Source organism: Sinocyclocheilus grahami, unplaced genomic scaffold (assembly GCF_001515645.1).
Source record: "Sinocyclocheilus grahami isolate Dianchi unplaced genomic scaffold, SAMN03320097.WGS_v1.1 scaffold305.1, whole genome shotgun sequence".
Lineage (NCBI taxonomy): Eukaryota > Metazoa > Chordata > Actinopteri > Cypriniformes > Cyprinidae > Sinocyclocheilus > Sinocyclocheilus grahami.
Window position 1 is genome coordinate 554393 of NW_015505484.1, and position 20639 is coordinate 575031.

The window sequence follows — 20639 nt, forward strand, 5'->3', positions numbered from 1 at the left end:
AGTTAGACTTATTTGCCGTAAGACAAGGGGATTTATCATTGGCTCACAGGCAATGGCATTTATCTTTGTTTGTGAAGGACACAGACAAAGAGAGGGGCATGAGAACATGTCAGAAGGTCCTGCTAAACTTGGTGAACTGTGTTCCAGTAGATTGCCCTGGACATTTCCATGGCTCTTTCATTGTAACTTTGACCAATTGGATGATCATGCACATTCCCTGGCATTGACTGCCCCTGAGCAGGTGCTCCCTTCTATTTTGTTTTGTTTTTCCTTGCTGTGCCGTATTTCCGAGTTTGGAGTAAATACAACAGGTGAGCAGGGACATCTCATAAACAATCATAATAAAAATCAATTCAGTCTGAATACAGTCACATGCATATAGTAATTAACATCTCAGCATCTCCTGTCTTAAAATTTGCTCCACTAGAAGAAAAAACCTTAGTAGGTTTCAAGGCCCTGTTGCATCATTTTATTCTGGTTCTTATGCCCTCTGCTGGTAACATGAGAAACATATTCACACAACACTTAAATCACTATACTGTATAAACCTTCGGTCCTTTCCTATCTTGTACTCAAGGAAGTTTAGCTTAAGCTCTGAGTAAGAATAACTGTAAAACCTATTATGAAAATAAAATGGTGTGTAGTTGTTTAATGTTGAGTTGAAAAGTTACATGCGTATCTGCAAGGTACAAGCTAATCACCATTGTGCCCTTGATCAAGGCTCTTAATTCTACGTTGCTCCAAGGGGATTGTTGCTGTAATGAGTGGACTGTATGTCATTTTGGATAAATGAGTGCTTACTAAAAACAGGTTCTGCTAATCTTTAAGCAGAACCTTGAATATTTAAACGACACATATCAGTCATGATCTTGTTAATTATTTATCAGGGTTTTCCAAACTTGGGCCCTGCAAGGTTTCAGAAAGCAACAGAAGGTCACGTGAAGGTCAGCACCTCTCCTCATCCAAACAGCATGGCGTGACTGTAAGGAGTCTACTGGCAATCTATTCTGGGCGAGTTGTTTTGCACAGTGGCAAGGGACGGGCTGTAGCTGAAAGTGCTGATGGGACTCCCATGATCCCATGGGGCCAGCTTGTTCCGAAAACCCTCGGCTACCCCACCAGAACAATCCAGGATTGGGAGGGGTATTGTCAAAGTGCTTTGTCCCAATGGCAGGGGCGTTGAGTGCATGAAGGATGGGCCCTGCACCAGGCATAGTATAAATTGGTATCTCCAATGCGCAACACACAGTTTACTGTAGATCATGGCAGTAAGAAGCCCATTTTTTCCACTGTTGCTAATGCTGCTGGGTCTGGCACTGGACAGAGCCTCCACCCATGCATTCAACCCCAGTCGCCTTCAACAGCACAAAGTCCTCCACCTCGGTGAGAAACTATATGAAAGCTGACCACCTGACATCTTTCAAGTGGATTACAAGTGTTGAAAAACTGAATTTACGCTTATTTCCATGTCTTTCTCAAAGATCCAAATATGGATTTCCTTTCCTTCTTTCCTCTCCTGGTACAACACCTTTAATTTGCTAATCCTTTCATAAATCCTGTGTACCTTGCATTTGCTTGTCTACATGGTCCTTTAACTGACATTGACGTAAATGTTGTTCTGTCCTTAGACTGGCCAAAAGACTGTGGCCTGCCTCATTTCAAACCAAACACAGTGGAGCGTATTGTGTCGGGCAACGAAGCGAGACCTCACTCCTGGCCGTGGCAAGTCTCACTGCAGGTAAATTCCACTTGATATGACACGGAACAACTCAAGGTGCAACTTAAGTCACTTAAGCTGGTATCTATTTTTATAGGTTCGTCCTCGAGGCAGCAAACATTATGTTCATGTGTGTGGAGGGACTCTGATCCATAAGAGCTGGGTTCTTACTGCTGCTCACTGCTTCCAGAAGTAAGGCAAATCATAAGTTTATCACCAGTAGAGGCAGAACTTGCTTAAATTTATGCAGGGCAATGCTCCTGGTTCTTTTCTCCTTTAGGTGCTCAAATTCATAAACATCTGTGTGTTAAGTTCCTCTCTTTGTGCTCTTCATTGCCCAGGGGAAAAGCAGAGGATGCTAGTAGCTGGCGTATCGTTTTGGGTAAGCATCAACTGAAAAGAGCTGAGTCCGCAGAGAGTATTTTTCCAGTGAAGAGGATCTACAGGCATGAGCACTTTCGTTATCCAGCCCACAGTGAGCTGGACTATGACATCGCATTGGTTAAAGCTGCCACGGACATCCAAACCAGTAACTTCATCCGCTATGCCTGCCTGCCGCGCAAGCAGATCAACCTTAAACCAGGGCACTACTGTTGGGTGACTGGCTGGGGTGACACACGAGGTAAAATCTGCATTATATGCCTTTGACCTTCATGTATTAAAATTTGAATCTTTTGTGAACGCTGGGTCTTGAAATATGATGGCTGGATTATTTATGAAAACATCGGCTCATAGATAAAATGTAAAGAGTGTACAGTAACGCCGTACCCCACTGCAGTTTCTACTGGTTTATTTTACCTCCATGAGGCAAAAACAAATAGTATTTTTATGTTTTATTGATATCAAGTTTACTAAGGGAGGTGATCCACTTCTCCCACTTAGAATATGGGTTTGGCATCTCTTCTTCCTCTGTAAATCTTAGGTGGAAAAGAAAATGTGTCACTTGCTGAGGCTCTGAACCAAGCTCGGCTCCCAATCATTGACTATATGACCTGTCGGCAGAAGAAGTTCTGGGGTGACCGCGTGAGAGACTCCATGATTTGTGCTGGCTTCCGAGATACAGAGGGGACCCCAGCCGCATGCCAAGTGAGAAGACCGTTTTATGGGAAAATTCATCAAGGTGCCCCTTCTTCAACTCTATTCATCTACCTTCTGTGTGACTCTTCTTCTTGTAGGGTGACTCTGGTGGCCCTCTGCTGTGCCAGGTGGGACGTGACCGCTGGGAGGTCCGCGGCATCGTAAGCTTCGGTCCTATCGGATGCACAGTGGAGAACAAGCCCAGCGTCTTCACTCGCACCGCAGCCTACATCCCATGGATAGAGGCCACACGCATCAGGGACTTCTTCTTGCACTAAGTTCCAACCTCAAAGAATTCCTTGTCCACATCTGTAGGCAAAGGAAGAGTCATTATTTCAAGATTTAGTGCCATGTCCCGGGTCTGGGTCTGGCCCATGGACCTGCTCATCCATTTGTGGTCCGTGCGCTGGAAGCTGGTGTATAGCATCACAACCACCAGCCACCAAGTTAGGGTAGTTTGCACCAGTTTATGGGTAATTTCTCCACTATGCATGCGAGATGGGCTTTGCTGTAGAATATGAACTGCAAAGTTTTAACTGCTTTCAGCTAAATCTCACTGATCTCCACCTTGTGTTTGACAAGCCAAGAAACAACTGTAAAACAAGTCCTGGCTATTCAACATTACACTCATCAGTTCAGTTGGCCTTGTTTTTTTCTGTAGAGGACTGGCACATACATTTGCCCTTTCATGGGCAGTCCAACGTTCAGTTCTTAAGGTGCTTTGACGGTCAGCGTCAAGTAGTGATAGGAAATTTCACCTGTTGTGGGAGACAGTCTCCCTTAAGAACATTCTAACTGCAGTGGTTTTCACTGAACAGTGCAGGTAATTTCCCAATTTAAGCCGCTACGAGGAATTTATCCATATAATTTCCATAAATTCCTTCATTTTAATCTATATGATCATTATTTTGAGAGGGAGCTTTAATTATTTTATCATTTAATCTGTGCATCTATCGCTCACAAGTATTCAAACAACAGGGAGAGTTTGGGTTATTGGTATAATACTGCTTAAATAATAGGATGAGTAACCAATGGTTGTCCTGGTTGAGAAATATCACTGAAAGGATTTTTAAAAATGCTTTCACTCTGAAAAATATGACCATGTGTGCATATCGTAACATACAAGCACATGGACATTCATTCTGGAATATTATCATTATCATTCATTTGTACTCATTGACTGTTGAAATCAAGGTTGACCTGCTTACAAATAAACCATACTGTGTATTAAAAAAAACTTTTTAAAATGTCTTGGAATCTGAACATGGTTAAATTGTTATTTATATATATATATATATATATATTATTTAGAACTATATGAATACAGGATGGTGTACCATTCATGCACAACAAATAGAAATTCTGTCTTACACAGATAAATATACACTAAAATGCAAACGAAGAGTCTCAAACAGTGGAAACTTGTATTTTATTTTTTACAGTTTCAGAGAGGAAGCAGCCAGTTTAGTCTGCACTGACAAAATGCATCAATCCACAATGAGAACAGATAAAACCATGATTAAAGGATACAGAGTTCCTGCAACTTACACCAAAAAAAGACATGTACAGTACCAGCAAATTCACAGCTACTTAGTCCACACCAAGTAATCTGGAGGCAGTCTGGCTCTTCCATTTAAATATTACACTTAATGTAACTGAAGAAGTCTGTGCATGTGTGGTGGTCCACGGGTTTCATAAAGAAGAAATGGATGCATCTCCAAAAGGGGGTCATAAAATTAAAAATGGGCTCAGAGTCAAAATAAGTCCATGGTTTGAGCTCTCAGTCATCCTCAGTAATGTGAAGGCGATGTCCCCTTCAGGTGATCCCAGTTGCTGTAAAGAGCATACAGGCCTGACATGGCTAAACCAACGAGACCTCCTCTGGCAGCTCCTTTGAGTCCAGCTGTACAAAATAAATGTAAATTTTTATCAATAAATACAATAAACAATGTTCATTAGATTAAATCAATGATGGCCATGATATTGTCCCTTTTCCTCACTTGTGGATTTAAAAAGCATCCCTGTTAACGTTCCGGCTGCCACTGTGTTGAGGTCATCCTCTGCGCCCCTAGCCTTCTCAATGGCCACACCGAAAACACTATACAAAAGAGCTGTTGAGAAAGAGAAACCAACATTTTATTATGAACAAGTTTCTACAATTAATTATGCAACAGATGTGATATTCTTTTACACAAGCCGTTTGAATTCAATGCATTTCTTACCCACAGATCCTAGTGTGTTGGCCCATGATGCGCCTTGTCGTGTGACCATGTTCAAAATTCTGAACATATCAAAGGTCAGTGTTAAAGTAGAATTATGGGTAATAAACAATGGATAAACAGTTTCAGTGAATGTTAAAACAAATATAACTTAACTTAGCGATACACCAAAATTTTCTTTTTATGGAAACACCAAAACTGAAATTCAATTTCTAATGTAACCAAAAACAAAACAACAAAAAAAGATTGAGCAATTAAATAAAAAAAAATTCAAAAGAGTTGTCGCCTCTTTAGGCCAACAAATCATACTTATTGATACTCCAGCATCATTTCTGGTCAAAGTGAAGTTTATCTGTAGTAGCCTATCCACAATGTGTGTGAAAAGTAGATGCTGACAGAGTCAAAACATATCACTGCAGAAGCGCTACCTAATGAAATGTGTCAATGATTTCGGACGAATATTTTCCGTTTCTGAAATTTCGGAAAAATTGGATAAAATGCATAAAAACGCATTGCAGCAAATTTGTCACAAGCTGCATCACATCAACATAATATTAGTGGCTGAAATTCAAAAAGATCCTTTATGAATTATCTACACAGTAACTTAAATCATTTCTAATCAACGTTTACAAAGGAACAGATACTTACTGGACATTTCTGGGTTTTGACCATGGCATATCTCTAGTTTCTGTCAGGCCCATACGGAGACCATTAAGTGTCCCAAAAGCAGCGCCTTCAAAGAAATAAACAACCGTTAAAATGGGCGATGATTAAAGACAAAGGACTGATCAAAGCTTGCAAAGTGACAGGCCTCACCTGTTATACAGCATCCCCCGATGGTGAAGAAGGCCAGCTCAAAGCGACCACGGGTTTTATTTGCCCCAGTTGGCAAGATAAACTCATCAGTGTCCTAAGAAAGCAAGACAAGCATCATAATAATGTCTTAAATGTAAGTTAATTTTGTATTACAGTAATCTTGTATAAACAAGAGAACACAATATGTGACCCTGGACCACAAAACCAGTCATAAGGGGTAAATGTTTTTGGTAACACTTTACTTAAAGGGGTGTGCATAAGACTGACATGACACCTTCATTATCATGACATGACACATGTCTTGAATATGAAGGAGGTTTTATGCATGTTTATGACAACTGTCATTAAGTGTCATTCGCTCAGTTATGACATTTTTAATGTAAATATGACATTATTTGACCTAACCCTAACCCAACCCTACCCCTACCCCTAACCATAGCCCATAACAAAAGACATCTCAAACAATGTCATATTTGCATTAAAAATTACATAACGGAGCGAATGACACTTAATGACAGTTGTCATAAACATGCATAAAAAAACCTTCATATTCATGACATGTGTCATGTCATGATTATGAAGGTGTCAGTCTTATGCACACCCCTTCAAGTAAAGTGTAACCATGTTTTTGAAATTGAGATTTATACATCATTGAAAGCTGAATAATTAAGCTTCCCGCTGTAATTTCCTACTGTAAATATATCAAAACTTAATTTTTGATTAGTAATACGCATTGCTAAGGACTTAATTTGGACAACTTTAAAGGCGATTTTCTCAATATATATATATATATATATTTTTTTTTTTTTTGCACCCTCAGATTCCAGATTTTCAAATAGTTGTATCTCAGCCAAATATTGTCCTATCCTAACAAACCATACATCAATGGAAAGCTTATTTATATGTATGTATATACGTATACATCTCAATTAAAAAAAAAATGTACCCTTACGACTAGCTTTGTGGTCCAGGGTCACATATAATCACACTAGTACACTTTAAACCATGGGTCAACTAATAAATGCAGATTTAAATCAAAAGTTGAAATTATATTCTCAGGAAAACAAGGATATTTTTCATAAATGTCAGGTATTGTAAAAATGTGCAATTAATTAATTACAGTTGGTGGCCAAAACAATGTACTGATCTTTTTGTATGTTACCACTGCCTTTTGTTTTAAGTTTGCCATTTAGTTTTGACCATTAATTAGCTTACAATAAGTTCATATTGCTGTCTCTTTCTTTTCCACCCCTTGAGGTGGAGCAATAACGTTTGCCATTGTTGTCATTCTGTGAGCTCAGACTTCCTGGCATCCACACTAAATTACCCAGGGCTTTCTGTGGGAGCAGAAATGGCTCACTGTTCCCCAACAAAAAGACCATTCACAGTCAGTGGAAGGCCTCCTATAGACAGCCCACAGTGTTGAAGAGAACCAGAGGCAGTCGAACAGAGATAGGCACCGCGAGGAACATGGCCGCACTGGGAAATGGCTGTGATGTCATAATGGATTCATCTCAAAGAATATCTTTTAATCACGCTTTGTTGTCGGCCTTATATTCAGAGTTTTTGTGGCAAAACTCAAAAACAACAACATTGAGTACACACAAAAAACTCCACAAGGACCCCAAAGGGGGTGTGTTACCATGGAGATATGAAAGCTGTGCAGAGCCTCTGTTCCTTAAACTAGTTTAGAGGAGATGAGAGGGAAGGACAAGAGTGGGTCCTCTGAAACCTTTCAGATGAAGACTTTAAAGCCATCATGCTTGTAAACAACAAGCATAGCACATATTGTTGCTTGCTGTTCGAAATTCAAACAAATCTTACATATTTGTGTATGTGTGTACTAATCATAGGTTACAGTTTTTTTATGTTTTTGAAAGAAGTCTTACATGCTCATCAAATCGTTTATTTTATCAATAACAGTAAAGTAGTAATATTGTGAAATATAATATTTTTGGAAACCGTGATACCTACATTTTTCAGGAATCTGAATGGATGAATGCATTTATTTAAAATAGAATATTTTAAAAAGACATTAAAAAATTGTATTCAGCAAGGACACAAAAATACTAAGTAGTAAAAACAGTTTTCAACATTAATAATAATGTTTATTGAGCACTAAATCAGTATGTTTGAGAATGATTTCTGAAGGACTGGACTAATGGAGACTGGAGTAATGTCTGATGAAAATTCAGATTTGCCATCACAGGAATAAACTACATTTATATATATTGTGAAATATTATTATATATGTGTGTGTGTGTGTGTGTGTGTGTGTGTGTGTGTGTGTGTGTGTGTGTGTGTGTATATATTCACATTTTTTTATTGCAATATTTCACAATGTAACAAAACTGTTTTTGCTGCATTTTGATCAAATAAATGCAGCTTTGGTGAGAATAAGAAACTTCTTTCAAAAACAATAAAAATAACATTAGTAAACACATAGTAACTATAAAATATATTTTATTAACAGAAACTGTGAGTGTCGATATAAGTAAATTAATCTATTCTTTTTTATTTCAGAAGTGTCAAGAAGATGACTTTACAGGGATAGTTCACACAAAAATTAACATTTCGTCATCCTTTACTCACCCTCAAGTCATTCTAAACCTGTATGAGTTTCTTTCTTATGTTGAACATTAATGAAGATATTTTGAAGAATGCTGGTAATCAAATAGTTGATGGTCCCCATTGACTTCCAAATATTTAATGTACCAACAACTGTTTGGTTCTTTAATATTCCTCAAAATATCTTCTTTTGTGTTCAGGTTTGGAACGACATGAGGGTGAGTAAATGATGACAAAATGTTCATTTTGGGGTGAACTATTCCTTTAAAGCCATCACATTTCTCACAAGCATGTCATATACTGTTGCTGTTTGAGATTCATACAACAGATATAAAAATAAAATCACCTATTATTGGATGGATCAATGGCTTATGACCTAGTGGCATTTTGAAGCGAGGTCCTCGGCACTTAATCCTGAATTTATTTAGGGCACAAACAGTACTAAACAGTGTTCTAATTTGTTATGCTTTCATGTTACGGTCAAATGTAACTTGACAGACTCCTGGAAGATTCACTTGTTAAACAAGAGTTAAACAGAATCACCTGTTTTAAAGTCTCTGGAAACTCGGATTCCACACAAACTCAACAGTTCCCCCTTTAATGTGGATTTGTTTCGTTAAAGCCCAGCTGACACTCGCAACAGATTTAAGTAAGCCTTATAATATCCCAGATACAAAGTCAAATCCAAGAGCCATAGTTGTCCCTTGGCTTAGCTCTTGTCATTTCAAGCTCCCCGTTATTCTCTGGCAGTGCTTTAGGACTTTGGCTTGGCTGTGAATGTTCTCCACTGTGGCCTGCCAAGTTCTGCTGTCCTCTCCCACCAGTCTGGGCAGCATCCAGCCTTGTGGAGCCAGAGTGGGGGGCCAGGACTGAGCCAGACCCCAGGCCCCATCCTCTGAGAGCAGACAGGAAGGGCGGGGGGACCCCACAGAACGAAAGGAAGAGGAATGGGGACACCTACCTATGGTAGACAGAGAAGCATCCTACAAGTTCAAACACACCATGTGTGTGTCTGAAGTACAAGTAAACTCGGATCCTGTACATCTTTACTTGTAACCGAAGCGAAACAGCGCCCTGCTGTGCGACTCCGCTGTGGCGTAACATCTGTTGTGTCATCCTGTTTAATTTGTACGAAAGGAAGAGGAATGGGGACACCTACCTATGGTAGACAGAGAAGCATCCTACAAGTTCAAACACACCATGTGTGTGTCTGAAGTACAAGTAAACTCGGATCCTGTACATCTTTACTTGGAAAACCTATTGGTTGTAACCGAAGCGAAACAGCGCCCTGCTGTGCGACTCCGCTGTGGCGTAACATCTGTTGTGTCATCCTGTTTAATTTGTTCCGTCCTTTATATGCACCCCACCATCACCAACTCTGATATTTTAAAATATTTTTTTATTAAAATCTAGTACAGTGTCTGACTACTTAAAAGTTTCCTGTAAAGAAAGGCGGAGTATTTCAGAGAAGGTTTCTGGTTGAAGCTAGCAAAATGTTGGCTAATATCACACCATCTTTAACAAAAAGCCTTACCGTTTTTCCTAAAGCTGCCATATTGAGTAGCATTGCAATTTTTTCTCAATTCCTTTTTCTACAAGGAGTCTGTCGCCTCTTCCTCAAACTCTCTGGGTTTAGCTTGCCATTGGCATCCAATAAGATCAGTAGATTGACAAGGAAGGAAGGAAGGAAGGAGGGAAGCAAAGGGTTCTATTTTCGTTTGGGAAGTTGGGACAGAGAGTTCTGAGTTTGTTGGGTATAAAGGTTGTAAAGGTCATTGCAGCCTCTGAGGGGGAAGTCAGAGTGCGAGTCAACGGAGGATACTGTGTGTCTCTCTCTCTCTTTACAGGGACTTACCCATTTCATCTTTCCTCTTTGGCCCTCAGCTAAAACTGTTATCCATTCCACTCATTAAACTTGCTGCTGCATTACACTCCATTACATTGGATAGTGCCTGTATGTGCATATGTTTTTGATAAGGTAAGCAGCACTGTAGAGTTGAGGAGGTAGGCGGGGGCATCAGAAAATGAACAAGACAGGAAATTGAGGTTTTAATTGCAGGTTAGAGATAGAGAGAGGACAGAAAGAAGGAATGATTACCTAACATAGCAGCTAGTAATTTGGGACAGGCAGGAACCATTTAACACAAAACGCGTGGTGTTTAATGAACAGTTTGCCTTCTGTGGGAGCGAATTAATCACACTTTCTCCTTTTCCATCCATTTCACTTTCTCCCTCGCAGTGCCTGTCCATTTTTTTCATTTTTGTATGTGTATGTGTGTGTGTGTGTGTGTGTGTGTTATAAAGCTGGGAGTACACCCTTAAATTAAAGTCCTGCCATTAGGACTAGGCTACTCACCTTAATGTCGTCCCAAAACGATGCTCCTGTTTCTGGTCACATTTTACAGTGACCATGCACATTTTTAAGCTCCAAAAATGAAAAATGGTTATATTGTGGTTTGTAGCCTACATCAAGTCTTCTTTAGCTGTGATCGCTTTTGTTTGATGAACAGACTAACATGCTATTTTTTTCTCCAGTGGGATTTGTGTAGTCATATTAGTGAAATTTCATGTACAAAAAAAGGTCCATTGTCTTTTGTCAATGGTGTAGCATGCATGTATGAAGCACCGTTCACAGAAGTCACTTTTCTCCGAGTGGTTAAATTTGAGCGAAATCGGCATAGGGGAACTTTTTGTCCTTTACGTGAAAAAAAAAATACTTCTTTATGAGCTGTGCTTTATACATCGCTACATACTGTTCACTAAATTTCACTAACCTGTCACTGAGATAAATCCGAGAATCAGTATGTATGAATGTAAAGTCTATTTATTCATTTTTGGAGTTCAATAGCCATGGAACAACATTAAGAGCATATTAATTTAGAATAAAATGTGGTTGAATTCATAATATTATATTGTTCATTTTGCATGAACTATTTCTATTCCAACACTTTGTTGTCACAGACTGTGACGGTCACAGATTCAGTTCTGTTGCTGTTCTTTTGGATATGACCAGATTTGTTTAATGCAGGCTATGGTTGGCGACTTTGCTATAAACTGAAAAGGAAACAAAAGCTAGTAACTAGGACTCTTGGGTGCAGTGATGAGGTCTTATGGGAACTAAAAGAGTCTGATTAGCTTTATCAGCTAAACACAGACCATTACACACAACAGCAACTCATTAAAACAAATACTTCTTTATGAGCTGTGCTTTATACATCGCTACATACTGTTCACTAAATTTCACTAACCTGTCACTGAGATAAATCCGAGAATCAGTATGTATGAATGTAAAGTCTATTTATTCATTTTTGGAGTTCAATAGCCATGGAACAACATTAAGAGCATATTAATTTAGAATAAAATGTGGTTGAATTCATAATATTATATTGTTCATTTTGCATGAACTATTTCTATTCCAACACTTTGTTGTCACAGACTGTGACGGTCACAGATTCAGTTCTGTTGCTGTTCTTTTGGATATGACCAGATTTGTTTAATGCAGGCTATGGTTGGCGACTTTGCTATAAACTGAAAAGGAAACAAAAGCTAGTAACTAGGACTCTTGGGTGCAGTGATGAGGTCTTATGGGAACTAAAAGAGTCTGATTAGCTTTATCAGCTAAACACAGACCATTACACACAACAGCAACTCATTAAAACAATGTGCGAACAGTTAGAAAACGGAAAAACAGTTTTTAGAAGGTTATTCAGTTATCGGTTTCCTTCGCGACTCCAGTTCCTCTCAACACTGAACCACTGACAAACAGAAATTGCCATCTTGACCTCTGTGATTTCTCTGAGGATATTCAATGCTAAAATGAGGAAGTGATTTGAACCTTACATTTTAAAAGCTTGATGTTTGTTACTATAGTTAGGCAGTGCTGATGTGCATAGCTGAAAAATATTCCAGTTAGTGGGCGTTACTGGATTGACCTCCAGTTATTTTACAAAAGACAATGTTTGCTTCTTTAGTTTTCTTGCACATATCAGAGAATCTGTGAAGTTTCGCTTACTTTGTTTTCCATGAACTCTTTGAAAGACAATTACCGGTGTAATCTGCAGTTACTCTTTTCTTGTTGACTTTCCAAAACAGCTCAACAGATGGTTATACGATACAAAAACAAGCACACACAATGGAAAATGTTGGGAAAGAAAGAATAATAAGACTGTGTGAAATAGAGGTGGGTGTTCGTCCAACTCAAACAACCGTACCATTTATATAGATTTTACTTCTCCTTCAGCTTTTTTCCCCACCCCATAATCGTCTTGTCACTTTGGTGTTAAATGCAGCTTTGTTCAGTATGATCAATTAAACAGTACTGAGAAGTTTGGACCCAGATCTTCTCCATTATCTACAGCAGACCTGAATCAGATTAGTATGCAGTGTTCTGGCACATGTAAAAAGCACAAGAGAAAGAGTGACCAAGTTAGTTTCTTTTTTTTTTTAACTATGATTTTAATATTTCGCTATTGCTTCTCAGTACAGAGTTTAGTCCAGCATATTTCAGTCAGTAAAACACTCTTTTGCTTAATTTCACACAAATCCTGTTCTATAGATTCAAAGCAGACAAAAGAAATTGTTGACAGGGTTAATGAACAGAAATCAATCATCAAATGTTAGTACAATCGGCAAGAAACCATTAATCAAATTATATAACTAGAAATGGTTAATAGTTTACAATTTACATAAGAAAGGCACAGAGGCAAAGCAACAATGACAAACCAAACACCCCAGCAAATAATGACCACTTTAAACCTTGCTCAGAGTAAGGCTGGAACCAAATATTGTTCATCAAATAAGTTTTTCCATTTTCAATCAACTATAGAATTATATCATCATGGGAAAAATATGTCTCTCATTTCATTTTTTTGTGTGTAATAAGGCATACTGTTCATATCTGGAAATGTGATTTAATGTTATTTCTCACATACAAAATATGATAGAAAAACACATTATAAAATGTTACAATGGTTATAAATAGGACTGTATATTTTCCAATGCAGGAAGCTGCTTGGGATTGCGAGAAGAAAAAAAAAGACAACAAAAATCAGCTAAAATGGAGAATTGCAGTTCATTGGCATATACAATACATAAACAGTCACTCACACAATCACCCATAAACACATGCTCACACACATAATGACAGTCTATAGTAATACTGCATGGAAAGCAAACACTAAACCAAAAAAACCAAACACACATTAACAAACAACTCCAGTTTCTAGTCGATCTGACCGGATGAGATCCTTGTAAAAACAATTTCCATCCGTTAAATGTATTTGCAGAATTTTTACTTTAGCAATTTCCAGGTTAATAAAAAAAATTACATGCAACTGCATCACAACCTCAAACATCTAAAAGGCATTGCATTTGCTCTGCATAAATACAACCAATATTATTAGAAAAGGAGATGTATCTTCTCAAAATCCAGTTCTGATAACCAAATAACAAAATGTAATTATCATTTGTTAATACGCTTTTAGTTTTGTTGTTCTTCAGCACTGAAATGGTCTGACATTTTAACTGGAAGACCAACTGAAGAAAATGTATTCAGTCATTTTAATAAAACTGAAAATCATTTGCATAGGAAGGTATGGAGAAACGTGACACGTCTGCATACAAATATGCTCCTCTAGTACACTTCAATTCTTCAAAAGGAATAAAATTAGCTCTATACCAATTAACCCCAAACCTTTATAATATTCATCCAGATGAATGGACTAAATTCTTCTTGAGATACAAGCAGACTAAAAATATGGAAATAATGACCAGTAACTGTTGGGGGCTTCATTGCTGTGTAACAGATTTAGTGATGGATCTACAAACATATTAGAGAGCTTATACATATACATTATCAACTACAAACAGATTATGAGCACAAAGGGGCTCAATTACCAGCTAATGTAGTGTGACACGGTAAAACTCAGTCATTGTTTGTAAATAAAAATTAGAAAATGCACATAATAAAATTTAGTTTTTGAGTAACGCTTGTGACGTTGTTCTGTACACCTCGTTTTCACGAATAGAGGGGAATTGAACAGAAATACCTGATATGTTGGCATATAACACATTGATGGACATTCATACTTATTCATATTTGATGATATTGTGTAAAATAAGGCACTTTTTTTATTTAAAAAAAGACACTGTTTTGGTCTCTAAAATTTTGTCATTTGTTCATCACATTTTGACAATACTGCTTTGTTTTTTAATACAAAAAGGATCACCTTTGAAAAATATATATTCATATCCTTTGCAGCACCCTCATATCAAAAAAGGTATTAATTGACGATCAGTGTTTGTATACTTGCTCATGTGTCTGGATGCTTTTCGACAGCTCTCTGAAGAAAACGCTGGTAGGCAAGCATGGCTTTTACATCCCTCATGGACATTTGGACCTATAAATCAGTTTTAAAAGAAACTACTGGGCTTTTTCAAACTCTTCAGGATGGTATGAGAACTGCAGTGCACAAACTTAAGAGAGTTATATAGAATATTATGCTTAATTATTAAGAAACCAATAAAGATTTGTGTTCATTTAGTGTGTGCATGTGAAAGGCTAACAGTAGGATGTTAGATGTCGCCCAGACAGCGTTATTGCTTTATGACACTTCAGTGCAGGCTGGGAAACCCAGGTCACCTGACCAAGGAAGTCCTCAGTTTGAGAAGGGGAGCGATTCTGTTCTGCGGGTGGTGGCGTGGGGCCATCACGGCTTCTCGGCTGTGTTAAGCGAATTAAAGCTGCTTCTGCGCTCACCAGCAGGCCGCCAAAACATAGAAGCGAAGGACGAGAGCCAGAGAACTGGTCAGCAGGCAGGCATTTAAAAAAAGACACTGTTTTGGTCTCTAAAATTTTGTCGTTTGTTCATCACATTTTGACAATACTGCTTTGTTTTTTAATACAAAAAGGATCACCTTTGAAAAATATATATTAATTTCCTGTGCAGCACCCTCGTATCAAAAAGATATCAATTGATGTTCAGTGTTTATACACTTGCTCATGTGGATGCTTTTCGACAGCTCTCTGAAGAAAACGCTGGTAGGCAAGCATGGCTTTTACATCCCTCATGGACATTTGGACCTATAAATCAGTTTTAAAAGAAACTACTGGGCTTTTTCAAACTCTTCAGGATGGTATGAGAACTGCAGTGCACAAACTTAAGAGAGTTATATAGAATATTATGCTTAATTATTAAGAAACCAATAAAGATTTGTGTTCATTTAGTGTGTGCATGTGAAAGGCTAACAGTAGGATGTTAGATGTCGCCCAGACAGCGTTATTGCTTTATGACACTTCAGTGCAGGCTGGGAAACCCAGGTCACCTGACCAAGGAAGTCCTCAGTTTGAGAAGGGGAGCGATTCTGTTCTGCGGGTGGTGGCGTGGGGCCATCACGGCTTCTCGGCTGTGTTAAGCGAATTAAAGCTGCTTCTGCGCTCACCAGCAGGCCGCCAAAACATAGAAGCGAAGGACGAGAGCCAGAGAACTGGTCAGCAGGCAGGCAATGGTCAGGTCATCATTGGGTGAAGAGTTCAGAGGGTCATTGGTTAGTTGCCGGTGGCGGCTGGGTTGTTAGAGAAAAAAAACAAAAAATGGACAGACAGAGGGGAAACGAAAAAAATAAAAGGACATAAAGAGGACACAAAAGAAAAAAAAGATAGAGAAGGAGATTAGTTTCAGCTAGTGACGGTTGGATGACAATATGACATTACTAATTCCAGCTACTGTAAGAGAAAACTGCTCAACATCTACGTTAACACAGCAAAACCATGAAGGCCTCATGATTTCACTCCAGAACCCATCTCTCAGGTGAAAATGGTTAAAGAAGCAAAGAGGCAAATCAATTATAGAGTCATTACGAATTAAACTAACAGCACTTAATAGTTAGTAGCAGTCAGTAGAGTTTGGGTATTTGGAAAAACCGACAGCAAGATGTAAAAGGGCATCAATCCTGGATTAAAAGGTGCACATTTTTAGAGGAACGATCCTCTGACTGCTATTAAGCATTAGAGTGCTGCTTCAATACAAAGCTGCTAGTGATAATGATATGGATTCATGAGTAGTTACAGAGATGTGACGAGAGAAGTAAAATCAGAGAGTGACAGGCTAATCAAAAGATTTCTAGACAGTACAAAACGTTTGGTGGTTTTTTTAACTCAACTTTTATTGCCTTTAAAATTGGACTATTTACAAAAAATACAGAATGCTAATCCAACAGAATGATACTAAAGCATATCGGCTGAAATTTAGGGCTGCAACAACACAAGGAAACAATTAGAAAGACAAATCTACTTGTTTGGCAAACCTATAACTTATAAGACAGTGTAGCAAGACTGTCATAGGTACAACATCCTAAAAACAAAATGCACCCCTTATGGAAAAAAAATATAACATGGCATTGATCTCTAATGTTTACTAGTATAAATTCCCTATTCATTTACAAATACAATAGAATTTCATAAATGTTCTTGCTTTCTAGTTAAACATATTGCTTTCATAATCTCATCTTAAAAAGATTACACACGATAACTATGTTCTTTTCCATACATTTGACAAAAAAATTCAAAAGAAGCTTACTGCAAAACAACAAACAAACAAACCAAAAATGGAATATTTCTTCAGTTCATCTGTTGTTCTTGTGCTAACAGGCGGCCACAGTGTGTGACCGTCCTGCTTTGATAAACATCCTAACATCTCATGAGGTTTTGCCGTTTCGTTTTTTTCTTGTTTCACTTTGCTCTGTCTGAGTATCGCAGACTAGGAGCCGGTGATTTAAAATCTTCAGTGCAAAATACTTGTGCCATATTTTTATGATGAGGAATTTCTTGAATAGGGAGTTTAAGGGATCATAAGCACTCTGAAACACCATTATAATGCTCTGATTATGCACCGAGCATAAGAAACAATTTTTAAAGGGCAGTGCAGATGATGACTTACACTCTCAAACAAGTCCTAACCTTCATAACAGTCTAGCCTATCTTGTGTGACACTGTCCAAGCCGGGTGCTTGGAATATTTCATCCAATGCCTTTCATTCAAGGGTATTTTCCCTGCTCAGGAATTGAGCTTTAACAAATTCTCAGAGATCTTTCTGAGGCTGTGGGCAGTAAGCCACACAAGATAGATTGGACTTTTTGTGCAATTTCACAATTGTTATGCATTAAACTGGTCAGTTGTATTGGTCTATTAAATTATGACATGTTAAAGTCTTATGGGTGTGAAATTCACTTATATTGATCAGTAGATTCTCACATTTACAGTTTTTTCAGGAGTCATAGTTATTATATGTACAGTTTTGGCACATCCATGTATTTGTAATACGAGTTTAAATCAGTTTCATTACAGCGGTCTTTAGAAGCTGGTGCTGTAATTTCCTTAGATCCAGTTTATTTCCATTTAAGGCATTTGAAAGATTTTGACATGAATATGCTCAATGACCCTGGCCAAAAATGATTACTTTTAACCTAAACGACAACTGATCTACACATAAAAACTGCAGTAAAAAGGTATAAATAAAATATGTAAAATGAGAAAAGATTCCAAACAGTACAAGCACTCAAGATTATGAACAAAAAATCTGAATTTGCAGATGTCAAAAATACTGGGTTAAATACAACCCAGCGCTGGGTAAAATATGGACAAACACAACGATTGGGTTGTTTTGACCCAGCTGTTGGGTTAATGCCCAGAAGGTTGGGTTAAACATTTAACCCAACTGTTGGCTGGAAACAACCCAATCGCTGGGTTTGTCCATATTTTACCCAGCGCTGGGTTGTATTTAACCCAGCATTTTTTAGAGTGTATCTTCTGTAATGAGATACAGCTTATAACAGGCCTGAAATAACATACAGTATTGAATTTTCTCAATTCATATGACTAAGTATACATCTGTATCATAAATTGGGGAAAACCAGCATTGCACCATCTTCTAAACTTTACGTATGCTAATCTGGCCAGGCTGAACAATAAATAAGATTATTTGTTTTATTATATCAGATGAGACTTTAAAAATATATATATAGTAAAACAGAGTTCCATTATTCATAAAGTAAAAACTCAAAACTTTCTTTGAAAGCTGCCGAAACAATGTTTCAATGGATCAGAATGGGAGAGTAGATTTAAATGGGACACTAATGTACTTAAGCGACATAAAATTATCTGAAAATACACTAAAACTGAGAAAGGATATCAAAGGAATGACAAATGAAGGAATAAACAGAAGCAAACAAACAGGTGAGCTCCATTACCCTTCATTGACTATGAGCCTGAAGGCCATCACAACGTCATCAGTGTAATGGAGCACAGTGGACAGTCAATTTTGCTCCAAAGTGGTTCTAACACTATCACACTAGCTGTTTTTCATCTACATACATCCACTAAGCTTCAGGTCATGTTTGTCTCAATATACAACGCATGTAAGTGCTGAAGTTATCAGATCATACTAACAATCAGTTCCAAAACCTGGTGAGCTTCCTACAGAGGCAGTATTTTTAGGCACTTTCCAATGCGAAGGCTCGTTTTACCTCATTTTAGCCTAAGGTAGCATATATATGCATCCTTCACAGAAAAAGCTATTTCAAAATGCATTGTGGTGTTACATTCATGTCATTACTAACCAATACTGATAAAAACTAGTTGAGGTTTATTTAAAAAGTACACTTGCAACATGCTAACCTCAAACTTGATTTCAAGTCGAGTCTCCTGTGCGGAATGCCACTGATGTTATGTGTTGGTTATGAAATTGTACATTAACAAGGTTCCATGGCAGTTAGGATGCTGTCTTAGAAGGCAGCTCACTAGATTCTGGAACAGAGCTGAAATCTCAGAATTTAGAATGTTGTCATAAGTCATCACAGGATGTTGTAACCTCCTGCAAATCAGTTAGAATTTTCTTTTGTAACAGTATTCTATTTTTTTAACCTTTGCTTCAGTGACCCCAAGAACATGCTCTAAATATAATACAAGTATGCTGATGACACCACAGTTTCAATGCATTTCTAGGTTGGCAGGTTTAGTGAGTAAACGAACCCTGCACAGTATGACTGGCATGTACTATACCTGATAACAGCAACATTGAAATCTCAAATGATGCCTTTTGTTTGGCAGGTTAGAAGTGACTAAAAACATTTCCTCTGTTTGTATTGAGTGAGATGCAATGAAAAAAACTGTGTAATCAGCATACTGAAGAAGCACACACACACACACACACACACATATACACAGAGCACAGTTTGAACACTGGAGCTAAACTAACCTCGTTCTGCGGTCACTATCCTTTGGTAAGGATGGACGCGCATATCCTGCCTTCGTATTTTAGTAGTCACTGCACCTGCTCAGAGCGCAACATTGCCAACAAAACAAGAATGAACAGATTATTCATCAAAATACATTAAAACTACACTTCACACAACATTGTTTCACAAACAAGGCTTGTAAGACCAAATTGTAAGGCACAAGTGACCTTTTCTCCAGGACCCCTTTATAGTGAAATCACATCATATCTTGTTGCCCTTTATCAATTTCCCAGTAAATCTGTTGCATTTCCATAAAAACAAAATGGTGCTTTTTTTAACCCTCTTGACTAATTTATACAATGACTATAGAGCCCTTGTATTCTTCAACACACAATATGCTTCAGATAATATGACTTCAGTAAAGGCTATTTCATGGAGAAAGTTTTTCACAAGCATGTTATATTAGCAATAATACTGATCACTCTCTAAATATCCAAGATACAGTTGCAGGAATATAAGTAATACAAAAATTACAAGCTAAACAAATATAGATTACTTTTCAAACAAAGGAATGTAATAAGGCTTAATTGTCAGTATTTATCTGAAAATATAAATTTTTAATCTATGAATAAGTCAACAAAACAGTTAAGACCAGTGTAAACATGAGTAGTAATGATCTTTAGTCTTTTGTTTCTTAAAAAAATCAGTTTCTTCATTTGCTCTTTTGTCTTTTTTTTGTTCCAAGGCAGCTGTAAAGCAAAGCATTTTTAACACTCGTATGGGCTGAAGACTGTGTTAAACCCCTGAACATTACAAGCCTTTTGTCGGGAAAGCCATACCTACAAGGACAAGACAGAATGCTGGAGTTAGTCTCCTGGATCTCTGAGCAAAAGAGGACAAATCGTGTACTCTAAAACAAGGGTGGGCGGTAGAAAATATATAAAATAAAACATGCAATATAATAACAAATTAAATATATATTTTACAATATTATATATTATAAATATATA

At 37.7% G+C, this 20639-nt stretch overlaps 3 protein-coding genes across 9 annotated transcripts in view; 1 reads left to right on the plus strand and 2 right to left on the minus strand.

The window, feature by feature from the left end:
* The first annotated feature begins 1212 nt into the window (after window positions 1-1212).
* LOC107601431 (chymotrypsin-like elastase family member 2A) lies at window positions 1213-4015 on the plus strand. The gene is made up of 6 exons (XM_016293607.1): window positions 1213-1383; window positions 1629-1738; window positions 1815-1909; window positions 2059-2339; window positions 2640-2803; window positions 2893-4015. Exons 1-6 carry the CDS (start codon window positions 1263-1265, stop codon window positions 3070-3072), a joined length of 951 nt encoding a protein of 316 aa, XP_016149093.1. The 5' UTR covers window positions 1213-1262; the 3' UTR covers window positions 3073-4015.
* A 191-nt stretch (window positions 4016-4206) lies between these two features.
* LOC107601432 (mitochondrial import inner membrane translocase subunit Tim23-like) lies at window positions 4207-5956 on the minus strand. The gene is made up of 5 exons (XM_016293608.1): window positions 5830-5956; window positions 5662-5746; window positions 5017-5075; window positions 4795-4905; window positions 4207-4697 (listed from the first exon to the last, which is right to left on the minus strand). Exons 2-5 carry the CDS (start codon window positions 5712-5714, stop codon window positions 4585-4587), a joined length of 336 nt encoding a protein of 111 aa, XP_016149094.1. The 5' UTR covers window positions 5715-5746; window positions 5830-5956; the 3' UTR covers window positions 4207-4584.
* A 9260-nt stretch (window positions 5957-15216) lies between these two features.
* The window catches only part of qki2 (QKI, KH domain containing, RNA binding 2), a 33684-nt gene continuing 28261 nt past the window's right edge, over window positions 15217-20639 (minus strand). For 2 of the 7 annotated variants that reach the window (XM_016293602.1, XM_016293599.1), the window contains exons 7-8: window positions 19650-19727; window positions 15217-15960 (exon numbers count right to left, since the gene is read on the minus strand). In XM_016293602.1, the coding sequence (XP_016149088.1) occupies window positions 15944-15960; window positions 19650-19727 (95 nt within the window). In that variant the 3' untranslated portion in view covers window positions 15217-15943. The other 5 variants (XM_016293605.1, XM_016293603.1, XM_016293601.1 and 2 more) reach the window with 4 other exon arrangements.

Coding starts and splice junctions, on each gene's coding strand:
- LOC107601432 (XM_016293608.1), bottom strand. CDS start 5,714: ATGGGCCTGACAGAAACTAGAGATATGCCATGGTCAAAACCCAGAAAT. Junction 5,076..5,661: donor TCAAAACCCAGAAATGTCCA/GTAAGTATCTGT, acceptor TGATATGTTCAG/AATTTTGAACATGGTCACAC. Junction 4,906..5,016: donor CAACACACTAGGATCTGTGG/GTAAGAAATGCA, acceptor CTTTCTCAACAG/CTCTTTTGTATAGTGTTTTC.
- LOC107601431 (XM_016293607.1), top strand. CDS start 1,263: ATGGCAGTAAGAAGCCCATTTTTTCCACTGTTGCTAATGCTGCTGGGT. Junction 2,340..2,639: donor TGGCTGGGGTGACACACGAG/GTAAAATCTGCA, acceptor TGTAAATCTTAG/GTGGAAAAGAAAATGTGTCA. Junction 2,804..2,892: donor GGACCCCAGCCGCATGCCAA/GTGAGAAGACCG, acceptor TTCTTCTTGTAG/GGTGACTCTGGTGGCCCTCT.